Source organism: Prionailurus viverrinus, chromosome D3, assembly GCF_022837055.1.
Source record: "Prionailurus viverrinus isolate Anna chromosome D3, UM_Priviv_1.0, whole genome shotgun sequence".
NCBI classification, from domain to species: domain Eukaryota; kingdom Metazoa; phylum Chordata; class Mammalia; order Carnivora; family Felidae; genus Prionailurus; species Prionailurus viverrinus.
This window is the reverse complement of record NC_062572.1, coordinates 38,682,372-38,696,956: the sequence shown is the minus strand read 5'-3', so window position 1 is coordinate 38,696,956 and position 14,585 is coordinate 38,682,372. Positions and strand designations below refer to the sequence as shown.

At 39.1% G+C, this 14,585-nt stretch overlaps 1 protein-coding gene across 6 annotated transcripts in view; it reads left to right on the top strand.

Moving 5' to 3' along the window:
- Positions 1-14,585, top strand: part of ARHGAP28 (Rho GTPase activating protein 28) — a 226,245-nt gene that overhangs the window by 31,171 nt on the left and 180,489 nt on the right. For 3 of the 6 annotated variants that reach the window (XM_047827008.1, XM_047827007.1, XM_047827006.1), the window contains exon 1: positions 1,830-2,084. The exons of 2 other annotated variants lie outside the window; for them this stretch is intronic. In XM_047827008.1, coding sequence (XP_047682964.1) covers positions 1,909-2,084 — 176 coding nt within the window. In that variant the 5' untranslated portion in view covers positions 1,830-1,908. Of the gene's footprint in view, positions 1-1,829; positions 2,085-14,585 lie in introns of those variants that run through there. One more of the 6 variants, XM_047827009.1, reaches the window with a different exon arrangement.

The window sequence follows — 14,585 nt, the reverse complement described above, 5'->3', positions numbered from 1 at the left end:
ATAGTTCAGGGGAAAAAAATGCCAAGGAGAAAAATTCCATGTCCAGAAAAAGTTCCACTACTGTAATTCCTTATGGTAATTCCAAAATGCAAAAAGCCTTAAAAATTGCATGGTTTTAAAAAGTTTAGTGCCAAAACTTACTTGGTGACAAACCTGATCTGAATAAATGTGAGGCTTTTATAGTTTGAATAAAGTTTGAATAAAGAGTTCTGTCCCAAACTATAGTAAATGGTATCAAATTACCGTTTAAAATAAAACATATTTATAAATTCTGAAACATATCTGGTCCCAAAGTTTTAGATGAAGCATTGTAGATATGTCTCAATAATTACATTATGAATTTATTTTACATTTTAAGAAAGTATTATCTTAGTTTTGATACATTTGGCATCAAACACAGTAGGTAAACAAGATACATCTTTGTATCTGAAATTTTTGAAGAATGAAGCATTCTTTGTATGTGCCTTTTCCATACGCTGATGTTTGGTAAATTTTAATTGATAAAATTGGGATAATAATACTATTGATCCCTTTGAATTGTTTAAAGAGCTAATGAACAGGATCCAACACATAAAGGGTATTTTAGTCATCCAACCATTTTAATCAAAATATTTTCTAAGAAGCATTTTGGAATTTTTTTTCTTTCCCAACCTCTGAAAGTACAGTGAAAATAAATGTCTCTCTTGATGTGAAGGAAGTAGCAGGGAGAACCAACAGGTCTTGAGAACCTACCATGTATGTGATGCTTTTAACCCCATGAAGAGAATATTATTTTCCCCATTTCACAGATGCAGAAACATTCTGAGATGTTAGTAGCATGACCTAGGTCACCCCTCAGTAAGGGGTAAACTATCTTCTCTTTTCCCTCCACCTAGCTCCCAGGGGAGTGTGAGAGACAACAGGTAAAACAGCCTGTCATAGTATGAAAAATGGAGTCATTGTGGGCCTCTAGCATATTTTGGTTCCCTTTTTAAATTGTTAAAAGAATGTTGTCTTTCCATTTGTGCTGTTAGTCTTATATAGGTAAAATCATTGAAAATCATTTCTGATTATGTCCCTTTTTACCTGCTTCCCTGCCATACCTTTCTCCCCTAAATAAAGACCTCTGGAAAAAACATGTATTCAGCCCAGATAATCAAGTCTAATTTTCAGACAAACTGAAAGCAGTATCTTAATTTGATCAGGATTGGGAGGAAAGGGATGTGGAGTGAGGTAAGAGTCTGGTTGCAGTGGTATTGAGGGTGAGGGAGGGAGGTTTTCTGCTTGCTGTAAGAGGGAGTTACCTGCCCAAAAGGAAATCAAGTTTATTGTAACTTGACCAAGTACACAGCAACGTAATCCGGTTCTTCAATTTTTGATGTGAATGCTTTAAATGAGAGAGTGTCACATTTACTCCCTTTCTTCCAGAGACCACACGTTGTAGACCGGGCCCCTCTCCCTCTCTGCCCAGGCTCCCAAGGCAAGGTTTCTTTCTCTCACTTCTTGCTGCCAGGCAGGAAATGTTCCTAGCTATGGGATAAGCGTCCCGTTTGGGGGGGCGGGGGAGGGGGGGAGGAGGGGGGAGATGAGAAAAGGAAAAGAAAAAGAAACAAAGCAAGAACTGCTAGAGCTGCTAGCCCAAGCCCCGAAGGATCACAGCGGGTTTCCAGTTTCCTAGAAACAGGGATTCCACCCACCCCCAGCCCCGGCCCTAACCGCCGCCCCCCGCCCTCCCCGCCTCCAGCATTTTCCCCGCCCCCACCCCCAGCGGGGCTCGTGGGCGTGTCTTTAAGTCCCTGCTAATAGGGCTGCCCCGCGGGCGGGGCCGGTTTCCCGGGGCGCCCCTGACAGCTGCGCGAGCTAGCCCCTACCTAGGAGCTGGACCGGCCACACCACCCCTCTGGTGACCGGGCCCCGGTGCGCTGGTCCATGCTGGTCCCCGCCTTTGTTCTCGGGCCGGAGCGGGGACATGCACGGCTGACGATGGAAGTGGAGGACTCGGGCGGCGTGGTGTTGACCGCCTATCACTCGTACGCTCGCTCTCAGCCGCCCAGCTCCGAGCCGCGCTGTGCGCCCAGGGCCGCCGCCAGCCACCCGGGCAGCAGGTACCCAGAGCTGCTCCGAAGGGAGCAGAGGTTTCCCGGGCTTGGGGCTTTCACCTCCCAGCTGTGTTTTCTGCCAGGGCGTGAGAGCACCGTCACATTGTCGTTTCAAGTTTTGGTGGACTAGTTGAGTGAGCCTCCTGTTCTTTGTATTGTCCTTGATTGAAAGTGGGAAGTGCACGAAGTCTCAGCCGGCAATGGTTAAGGTCCTTGGCTAGCAGAGGTTAGCAGCGGAGCTATGTTCTTGATACAACTTGATGATAAGTAGGCATATGCCTCATTTCTGCCAAATTCACCCATTGACATATTGGAGATTATTTTTAAAAAAATCATTGGAAATGAGATACAAACAGAAAAGGGGAAAATTTTGAATACTTTATCCTAAATCCTCGAATACTATTGAGTTTCTTTATTAACTGCATGCCACCTGAGCTAAAACATAGCTGGAGAGAGTCTCTAAAAAGTAAATCTGAGTAGACTTCTAAAGGACAATTTTATTTCTAGATTTTAAAAACCACTCAACTGTATAAATATATTGGTATTATTTTATTATTACTGATGTTGACCCAGTGCTGTAAATGCAATTATAATTTATTTATTTTGGGTCAACAGAAGTCTATAATCATCTCATTATGTGTATTTTAGATTTAATAAAGCAGGGATCTATGTCAAATTACTCTGTATCAGTGTTCATCTGTTTGATGCAAGATCAAGGCCAATGTGACTTCCATTAACTAAACAAAGATGTTAGACCCTTAGGAAAGTTCCCTGGGCAGAACAAAAGTGTTACAATAATAAGTGAGATGGTTTGATATCTGACTCATATTTAGGGGAAGTTTTGCTTGTTTAAATGTGGCTATTTGTTTACTATGGATCCACTGGTGAATGGTTTTCTTTACGAGTGGGAAGTTTGAGGGTTGATGTGCTTTTTTGCATCCTCATTTTCATTTACTTTTTCCCATACTTTTATCATTAATTATGTGATAATGATTACTTCTGTCTCCTAATCTGATTGGTGAGGCTTTCAACAGATTGTGATTTTATTTCAAGGAATATCCTTTTGGCTAGTATCCATGAGAAGAACAAACTACATTGGCATGAGATCTATGTTGGGCTTGACTAACAAAGACAATATTGTTTCTTCTAAAAAGAGCAAGTTGAGTGAAATCTTATTTTTATGTTAAGACAGTAAGAAAGTAACATTTTTCTTCCAGCTTTAGGAGCACATTGTTTTAAAGGCTACTTGTCTTTAGGGTGCTTTCTTTTCTTAAACATTATCCTTGACTCTACTCAGATTATGAATAACTAAACAGACATAAGTGAGTTGATGAGAAGCAGGGCCTAGTTTGTGCATTTTTAGATGGTCCTGGTGTAGCTGTCTTGTCTGTAACTCCCAGCAGCTGTCTAGGAGCAATAGCCAGATTGTGCCATTTGGGCCTTCCGAAACTACATCCGTTTCCAAAGCAAACTGGAGGAGAAGTTCCATTAACTCAGCATGTGGTCTTGTGGAATGATAATGCATGAGAGCAAAAGAGTTGTGTGTCATAGTTAGTGTTTTGTCATACGGTTGCCAGTTAGATTTATGTTGCTCCAAGTTTTCATTTCTGGTGACCGTGTGCACCCTCTCTATAGGAACCTTTGTACCACTCACCCTCTGATGCAGGAGATAGTTGACCCCGTCCCCTGCAACTAAATCACAAGAGAATAGCTTAATTCCTTGGTTCCCAGTAACAACAATCAAAAAGAAGTTCCTGTATTTACAAGGAGCCGGAGGACACCATCAATCATGAGTCTGATAACAGAAATAATCAGGACTGAGTTATTAACCTTTGACTCACTAACTACTGATCAATACTTCCTTTCAAGCCAAGGAGCAAGATCGTATTGTTCTACTTATGAAGAAAGGACTCTCTCTTTCAAAAATACTCTTTCCTTTAAATTGCTTACATATGTGTAACGTATTTGTGGAGGAGTGACCAGTATGGCACTAGGAAACACGGACTATTGTATCATCATTCTTGAGCTCTGAGCAGCAAAGGTTCAATTCAGACCAAACCATCTTCTCATTTTCCAAGCCTCCACTCTATCTGACTTTATGTGCTTTTGATTTTGGGGGGCCTATTTTTCCCACTAAAATAAAATCTCAATCTCTCTCTTTCTCTTTGCGTCTCTCTCTTCATTATTCTCTTTTGTTCACTGTTGTATCCCAAGTGCCTAGAGCAGTGTCTGGTACATTGTGGTAGCTCAGTAAAGATGTGTTGAATAAACTAATGAATTCCTACCAAGATTATAAAATGGCCAAGATAAAATGGCAGGATTTTAAACAACAGAAGTCACTGTGTTTGTACCTGCTATGTGCCAGTCACACATTACGCTTCAGTAATACAAGAATGGGTAAGACAAGGTCCCTACCTTGAGAATGTGGCCCTTTGTCTTTCAGACCAATAGGATTATTAAAAAAAAAAAAAACTTGGAATAAGTGGCAACATTTTGAAATGAAGGGGCTTCAGATGTATATCTGGACTGTCAGCTTCTCATTAAAAATTATAATAAAAAAATAAAGGATCCAGCGACTCAGGCCTCTGCTGCTACCTGCTAGCACTGGCTAAAGCTGAGTAATGGCTGCTCCATTACATGCCTCCCCCTGTAACTCTTCAACAGGGAAGCTGGGTGGCTACTTTAATTTCTGTAGGGACTGCCCATTTTATTTTATTAAACTAAGTAGCCAGAATAAAGTGTACTTGCCAGTTACTCAGGCTTGGGGTCAGGCTCCTGGACCCCACACATCATCTGTGGCATTTATTACCATGTGGCCTTGGGTAAGTTGCTTCAACTGCTTAGAGTCGTATCCAGTACGACTCTGTAGTTGTATTATTACTGTTAACACTTTTCTTTTAAAGTTTATTTATTGGGGTGCCTGGGTGGCTCAGTTGGTTAAGCATCTGACTTTGGCTCAGGTCATGATCTCACGGTTTGTGAGTTCCAGCCCCTTGTCGGGCTCTCTGCTATCAGCAGAGCCTGCTTCGGATACTCTGTCTCCCTCTCTCTGTGCAAGCTCTCTCTCTCAAAAATAAATAAACATTGAAAAAAAAGAGTCTCTTTTTTTTTTTTTTTAATTTTTTTTTTTCAACGTTTTATTTTATTTTTGGGACAGAGAGAGACAGAGCATGAACGGGGGAGGGGCAGAGAGAGAGGGAGACACAGAATCGGAAACAGGCTTCAGGCTCTGAGCCATCAGCCCAGAGCCCGACGCGGGGCTCGAACTCACGGACTGCTAGATCGTGACCTGGCTGAAGTCAGACGCTTAACCGACTGCGCCACCCAGGCGCCCCAAAAAGAGTCTCTTATAAAAAAATAAAGTTTAGTATTTTGAGAGAGAGAGAGAGCACAAGTGGGGGAGGAACAGAGAGAGTAAGAGACAGAGAATCCCAAGCAGTCTCCATACTGTCAGCATAGAGCCCAACTTGGGCCTCGATCCCACGAACCCCAGATCATGACCTGAGCCTGAGCCAAGATCAAGTGTCCTATGCTCAACCAACTGAGCCACCCAGACACCCCTACTGCTATCACTTTTAATCACAGTTGTTGATGTAAAGAGGAGAGTAAAATATTTTTGGTACCTATCCCCAAAATTTATTCATGGAGGAAGAAGACTCGAGTACTAAGTATTTGTTGGGAGTAGGAAGGGTGATTCCTTATTTCACAAACATTCTATCTTTACATTCTATTTGTAAATGATGAAAGAGAATGAAGGATTGTAAATTCTTACTTCTGTTAAGTGATTGTCTTTACAGTCCTGTGCTTTTTAGAGAAGTTAAGCTTCTAGACCCTTATTCGGAATCCAGAGTGAAAATATTAACATACATACAAAATTATTTCACTTACAGAATGAAAGGTAGCTGAAGATAAAGCTGGCTATCTTGAAAGGTTCTCTAAGTTATACATAAGAAATATATATGATTTTTTTGGTGAGTGTACAGTATAAAATGTCCATGAGTATTTCTGATGTTCATTTTGTTATACCATAAACTTCCTGAGAGAGAACAAAAATAGAAGAGGAAGAGAACCAGCTCTTCCTCAAAAACAAATAAAAGAAGCTAACCAAGGTTATCCTAGGAATTCTAGTTCTATAGCAATGTTAAAATTTTTGTAAAGGGGATATTGTTTTGTAATATTATAACTGTGCATAGTAACAGGAATGATTTGATTAAAATGGAATTAATGATAATTAGAAAGTAACTATTGTACTTTGTGGAAAAAAACTAAATTTAGCAACTCTTAGCGCCATCTTTATTGGTACTTTCCTGGATGGAAATTAATTAAAACGTTTATTTCAAGGTGCAAACTCTTGTTCAGTTAAGTACTTATATAGGACTATGTGAGCTTCTGGATATATACAGAGGTACACTAAAATCTGGGGCAGAAACTTTTTATTGAAAACTTTTTCTAGAAGATTCAGAAATAGTAATCAAAGTAGGATTCTTATGAGAGGATAAGATATTTGTGGGTCATTTTTATGTTATGGTTAAAACCAGAGTCAGTGTCTCTGGTTTCTTTCTACAGTGGGGCCCCTGCTGAGTGTAGGTGCCTCCATATGTGGAGCTGTTGGAAAACATCTGGCACATTTCCTTTGATCATGTCATTTGGCTAAACATTTGGCCAGTTGCTCTGTCCATTTTTAACCTGCTCTCTTCTCCCTGATCATTAATCCTTAATGTATTCACAAAAATTCAGGGATCTAGGGCGTTGTGGGATCACATTCATGAGGATAGATAACTGTTTCTTAACTTTCTATTTTGATATAATACACTTCTGCAAAACTTGCAAAAGTAGTACAGCATTTCATGTAAACTTCCTTCAGTTTCTCCTAATGTTAACACTGTGCATAACCCTAGTTTGATTATCAAAACTGAAAAATTAACAGGGGTGCATATGGTTGACCATGGATTTAACTTGATTTCATCACTTTTTCTGTTGTAGAATTGAACTTGGGATCCCATGTTGAACTTCATTTTGCCTCCCAAACCTCCAGTCTCTGACAGTCTGTCCTTATCTTTTATGACCTTGGCACATTTAGAGTACTGGTTGCTTGTTTTGTAGGAAGTTCTTCAATTTGGATTGGTGTGATATCTTCTCGTGGTTAGATAGAGATTGTGCATTTTGGGTAAGAATTCCACAGGATGATGTTGGGCCTTTCTCAAGTGCACTATATTTGGAGGAGACATGATGGTGATCTGTCTCACTGATGTTGATGTTGGCTCTGATCACCTGGTTAAAATGGTGTCAGCTGGGTTTCTCTACTGGTGAACTACTATTTTCCTCTATATAATTAATAAATAACTTGGGGGAGATGTTTTGTGATTATGAAATATTTCCTGTTTTCTTCTCAAACTTACCTCTACTGATTTTTTTTCTCAATTCTTCTACATTGATGTATTTTATATACTATAAAATGCATATTCAGTATTCTCTCTTATTTTATTGTTTGATCTCCCTTTCCTTTAAAAAAAATCAAGCAAAGGGCACCTGGATGGTGCAGTCGGTTAAGCGTCCAACTTCAGCCAGGTCACAATCTCGCGGTCCGTGAGTTCAAGCCCCGCGTCAGGCTCTGGGCTGATGGCTCAGAGCCTGGAGCCTGTTTCCGATTCTGTGTCTCCCTCTCTCTGCCCCTCCCCCGTTCATGCTCGGTCTCTCTCTGTCCCCCCCAAATAAATAAATAAATAAATAAATAAATAAATAAATAATCAAGCAAATAAACTGGGATGCCTGGGTGGCTCAGTCGTTTGGGTGTCCGACTTCAGCTCAGGTCATGACCTCACGGTTTTTGGGTTTGAGCCCCGCTTTGGGCTCTGTGCTGACAGCTCAGAGCCTGGAGCCTGCTTCAGATTCTGTGTCTCCCTCTCTCTCTGCCCCTCCCCTGCTCACGCTCTCTCTCTCTCTCAAGAATAAATAAACATTAAAAAAGATTTTTTTAAAAATCAACCAAATATAAAAAATGGTTTAATATCCATAATATGGTCTGAGTTTATAAAACCTATTCCCTAATTTTCAAAGTTTCATGATTTTTTGGAAGCAAAATTTTATTATAGTCAGGAGAAAAATAATCAGAAGGCTACTAAATTAAAATAAGAGAGGTAGTTGTTAAATCCCACTTTGCCTGGAGGTATTACTGAGGCTATCTGTTTTCTTAGAACTATGTCTGTACCTATTGGAAAACATTTTTCCTTTACCAGTGTCCCTGAGGTGTTATTTGAACCTTTGCAAATGTATTGTAACTAAAGTAAACATTTAATTCACATATGATCAAAATGCCTTCTCATTCCACTCTTAAACTATTTCATTTCTGAAGTAGTTCTTATTCTCTGTTTTCTTAATCTGTGGTCTCTAGATATCATCAGTTCTAGCAAAAAATAAAAGTTAAATGTTATGGAGCAGAGGAAGAGAATAAAATGTTTCTCAGAAGAAAATTTCAGAAATAAGGTTATCCATTTAAGTGATAGAGTTTGTTTTAAGCCTCTTTGGATGAAACTATAAGGTTATGCATACCCCTACCTAGGACAGAAATGAACCTTTTCTTAATGAATGACTGTCATCATTAAGACAGTATAATTTACAGTGCTCTGTGTAGTAAAGACACCCTATTGGGATGCGAAAGTTTACTTGCCTTCATAGTAAATAGCCTGCATTGGTGTATTGTTTTATGTCTTCAGTAATTTAAATATTTTTTTTTTAAATTTTTTTTTCAACGTTTATTTATTTTTGGGACAGAGAGAGACCGAGCATGAACGGGGGAGGGGCAGAGAGAGAGGGAGACACAGAATCGGAAGCAGTAAATATTTTTGTTGTTGTTATTTCCCAAGGCAGTCTTGAAACCCTTTAGTCATACTTATGTTCTTTTTAATGTTGTTATTTTAACATGCTTTATAATTTACTTTTCATTGGATAATCAGGGTTGTGAGAACTGTGTAAAGAAAATGCTATTCAGAGGACCAGAATGCATAATCTAACACAAGACTTTGATAGCACTTATTTCAGTTTCTGGAGTGTTTCTTGGTTTGCTTGTTTGCTTTCAGTTTCTTGTTGTGTTCTGGTTACTGGAGTTAGTGAGTTTTGTACAATGTGTCATTCTTCACCCATGGAATCTCATGTGCCCGTTTCTTTGTGATTACTAGAGGATGAACTTCAGAACAAAATAATAACGCATCCGGTTACTTTGGTCTCTATAATGGGAGCTAAAGAAAGTAGTAGATGGTTTCACCACATATTCATCTTAAATATCTGGGGTTTATGACACATTCTTTCAGTATCAAATGTGTTACATCACTTTGAATAAGTGAATATTATAGGTAAAACTGTCCCTTTGACAGGCATTAAGTGCTCAGTGATTCCAAGGGTGGAAGAACATATACTAAGTATCACTCAGAGAACCGGCTGCCTTGTCTCATGTTACTCTTAAAAACTAATTAAACCTCTGCATTCCATTTGTGATCCCTCAGATTGATAGATGATGACTGCAAACAGGCACACAATGGAGAAGGCAGGAAGCTAAAGTATGCAGAATTTTAAAAATTGTCAAACACTTGAGATTTATTTATACCATTTTAGTAATTCTAAGTTAGGGTGCTGATTATCTTATGGATAAGAGAGAAGTTTTTACATCTGTGTTAAATGTTGTGGTTGGTTAGCCACAAAGTTTACTTTTGTACATCTGTAATGTATACAGAGAAGAATCCCTCTAAAGTTTCCTATTCAGTTTTCATTTATTGCAAATCAATTTAGAAAACACTGCCGGGGCGCCTGGGTGGCGCAGTCGGTTAGGCGTCCGACTTCGGCCAGGTCACGATCTCGCGGTCTGGGAGTTCGAGCCCCGCGTCGGGCTCTGGGCTGATGGCTCAGAGCCTGGAGCCTGTTTCCGATTCTGTGTCTCCCTCTCTCTCTGCCCCTCCCCCATTCATGCTGTGTCTCTCTCTGTCCCAAAAATAAATAAACGTTGAAAAAAAAAAAAAAAAAAAAAAAAAAAAAAGAAAACACTGCCAATACATTTGCCTTTATGCAAAGGTCCATCAGTGTATTTACATTTTCAGATCTGTGGAGATATCTGACAGGTTGAAAGTACAAAATTGGCATTATAGTTAATAATATGACATTTGATCTCTTCCCTTGACACTTTTCTCTACCTCATTACCACACCTAAAAGTTTACACAGTAACTAAAGTTAATACCTCTGTGGTTGGAACTAAACCCATATATCAGTAGCTGGAAATGAAGAGCCAAACAAAAGAGAATAAATTTAGTCAGAGAAGTAAGGACTAAACTTCTTTCCAGAAAATTTCCTTAACAGTAGTAGCCAGAGAGTTTTCATCTGTCATAACAGAATGATCATTTGGCAATTAATCACGTATTGTCCTATGATGTCATTTCTTTTTTTTTTTTTTAGAGGCCTATTTTTATTGAGAACTTATTTAGCTTAACATACATTATCTTATTTAATCCTTACAACAGTCCTGGAAAGTAGGAAGAAAGTAAGGCACAGAGAAGTAGTCCAAGGTCACACAATGAGATAATGATTCCCACTCAGCCCTTCCAAAACTATTGTTTAAATCTTGAAACATTTAGTATATTATGGATTTAGTGTTTTCCTGTCTCAGTTTGATCATAGGTTAATTGAGAGGAGGGACAGTATTATTATTGTGTCCTCCTTAGCAAACTTACAACTTTCACACAGTAGGTGTTACAGATACTCAGTTTTGATTTAGTCTTTCCTTTTGCAGTAATATTTATTTTAATGTAATAAGCATCGGTGGGTTAAGTATGAGTGGATAGAAATAGTTTGAAACATTTTGTTATCACTTGAAGCAAGTGCAATGTTAGGAATTTTTTTCCCATTAATTTAAAAGCTGTATTCTTGCCCTTCATGCAATCTTAGGTAACAGTATTTTAAAGTAGACAAAACGTACTGGAAAAGTCATTCATTTTGACCAAGACAGTGAGATCTAAGCAATTAGTAACAGGAAATCTTCCTGTGGCTTTTTTTTTTTTTGGGGGGGGGAGGGGGGTGGTGGCAGAAGTGGGGGAGGGTAATTTTTAATCTTTTAATCCTTAGGTTGATGTTCTTAGTAACTAGCTCTTAGAACTTTTCGTTCAGTTTTATTAATTGCTTTCTTTAACTACTAAGTTAGATTTCTATGGTTAAAAATATGTTTTTCACTTCATTCCTTGAAATTGGACTCACAACATAATTCTTCATAATTTTTTTTCTTCCTTTTGGGGAAAGCTCCAATAAATTATTTTTCAATTAATTTTTTTTTTAATTTTAGCATAGTTAACATACAGTGTTATGTTAGCTTCATGTGTACGACATAGTGATTCATCACTTCCATACAACACCCTGTGCTCATCACAAGTGATCCTTAATCCCCATCCTCTATTTCACCCATCTCTCCACCCACTTCCCCTCTGGTAGCCATCAGTTCTCTATAGTTAAGAGTCTGTTACTTGGTTTGTCTCTGTCTCTGTTTCTGTCTCTCTTTTTTTCCTTTGCTTTTTTGTTCATTTTTGTCTTTCTTTGACTGACTTATTTTGCTTAATATTATACACTTTAGCTGCATACATGTCATTGCAAATGGCAAGGTTTCATTATCTTTTATGGCTGAATAATATTCCATTATATATATGTGTACACACACACACATACATACATACACACACATCACATCTTCTTTATCCATTCATCTATTGATGATATTGATGGACACTTGGGCTGCTTCCATAATTTGGCTGTTGTGAATAATGCTGCTCTAAACATAGTCCCTTCCAATCAGTACTTTTGGGTAAATACCAGTAGTGCGATTACTAGATTTAGAGTAGTTGTATTTTTAACTTTTTGAGGAACATCCATACTGTTTTCCACAGTGGCTGTACCAGGTTGCATTCTCACCAACAGTACAGGAGGCTTCTTTTTCTGCACATTTTTAAAAAGAAAATTTTTTTTAATGTTTATTTATTTTTGAGGAGGGGAGAGATGGAGTGTGAGCAAGAGAGGGTTAGAAAGAGAGGGAGACACAGAATCCGAAGCAGGCTTCAAGCTCTGAGCTGTCAGCACAGAGCTGATGTGGTGGTTGAACTCACAAGCCGTGAGATCATGACCTGAGCTGAAGTTGGATGCTTAATCGACTGAGCCACCCAGGCGCCCCTTCTTTTTGTCTATATCTTTACCAACACTTGTTTTATGTATATATACATGTATATACTTGTTTTATATATATATATATATATATATATATATGTGTATGTGTATATATATATGTGTGTATGTATGTATATATATATATATTTTTTTTTTTTAAAGATGTATTTATTTTTGAGAGAGAGAGAGGGAGAGAGAGCAAGCTGGGAAGGAGCAGAGAGAGAGAGAGAGAGGTACAGAAGATCTGAAGCGGGCTCCACGCTGATAGCAATGAGCCTGATGCAGGGCCCAAACCCACGAACTGTGAGATCATGACTTGAGCCGAAGTTAGATGCTCAACTGACTGAGCCACCAGGTGCCCCTGTTACATATTTTATTTTAGCCACTGTGACAGGTGTGTGATGATATCTCATTGTAGTTTTGGTATTTCCCTGATGATAAGTGATGTTGAGCATATTTTCATGTGCCTGTTGGCCATCTGGATGTCTTCTTTGGAGAAATGTCTGTTCATGCCTTCTGCCCATTTTTTTAATTGGATTATTTGTATTTTGGGTATTGAGTTGTATCTGTTCTTTATATATTTTAGATACTAACCCTTTATCGCATATGTTATTTGCAGGTATCTTCTATTCAGTAGGTTGCCTTTTAGTTTTATCGATTGTTTCCTTTGCTCTACAGAAGCTTATTATTTTGATGTAGTCCCGATAGTTTATTTTTGCTTTCATTTCTCTTACCTCAGGAGACATATCTAGAAAAATGTTGCTGCAGCTGATGACAGAGAAATTACTGCCTGTGTTCCCTTCTAGGAATTTTATGCTTTCCTGCCTCACATTTAGGTCTTTAATCCATTTTGAGTTTATTTTTGTGTATGGTTTAAGAAGGTGGTCCAGTTTCATTCTTATGGATGTAGTGGAACTGTTTTCCCAACACCATGTGTTGTGTTTTGGGGGCATTTGGGTGGCTCAGTCGGTTAAGTGCCCAACTTTGGCTCAGGTCATGATCTCATGGCTCGTGAGTTCGAGCCCTACATCGGGCTCTGTGCTGACAGCTCAGAGCCTGGAGCCTGGGGCCTTCGGATTCTGTGCCTCTTTCTCTGCCCCTCCCCCGCTTGTGCACTGTCTCTGTCTCTGTCTCTCTCTCAAAAATAAACATTAAAAAAATGAAAAAAAGACTTTTTGCCATTGTATATTCTTTCCTGCTTTGTTGAAGATTAACTGGTCATATAACTGTAGCTTTATTTCCGTGTTTCGTATTCTGTTCTGTTGATCTATGTGTGTGTTTTTGTGCCAGTACCACACTGTTCTGATTACTACAGCTTTGTAAAATAACTTGAAGTCCAGAATTGTGATGCCTCCGGCTTTGCTTTTTCTTTCTCAAGATTGCTTTGGCTATTCAGAGTCTTTTGTGGTTCCATATAAATTGTAGGATTTTTTGTTACAGTTCTGTGAAAAATGCTACAGTGTAAGAAATCTTAATGCAAGTTGAGAAACAGTACTCCATGAGAATTAATGGGGCTTTTTCCTATTTTCTCTCCCAATATTCAGTCAGGTTTTTGCCTTGTCATGATTTGAAACCAACCAAGAGACCAATCCAGATCTTAAACCATACTTCTGTGAAGATCAGTTTTTTCCAAAGCTTGTTCAAAAATTTAGATACGATAAGGTAGGTTGTGGCAATCCAGACCCCTGAGCCATGCCTCGCCTTCCCTAAGTCTAAGCATAGCCCTTATCCATCAGTGATCTTGGAACCATGCATAATGCCGACTTAAATTGTCCTGCGAGCGAGGATTCCTGTTTTGAAAATTATTTCGGAGCCCACTGTCATCTGGACTTGAGTCATCTGGAGAGGTCAGAGTCAGAATGGCCTCTGGCTGTGTGCACTTGTGTTTATTTCACAAGGTATTCATTTTGATAAACTTAGGTTCTTGGGACACCAGAACTACAGAGACTGGCGGTCATTGTAGTTATATATAAACAGCATGGTTCGGACATTTCTGCTAACTGCTGTGTCTTTAGGAGTCTCTTCTAACTATTCTTAACCAGTCAGGGAGTTCAGAGTGTGTTACAAATAGGAATGAAGCATCATGAAAGACTCCTCATGAGTAAGGACTGCAAGGAACACTCTCTGTGGTACAACAGGGAAGCAAAGTGTGGGAAAGTGTCTTGCCGAGAGCCTCATAAGGAATAACCAACTGGCTGAGCCAGACTCTGAATTCATTCTGCTGACCCCTGGTCACCCACTCAGGCCCACAACATGGTCTCATGTGTTCTGGGAGCAGTCAGGTTAACAGCGTGGAAATCATGGCAGTGGGGGAAACT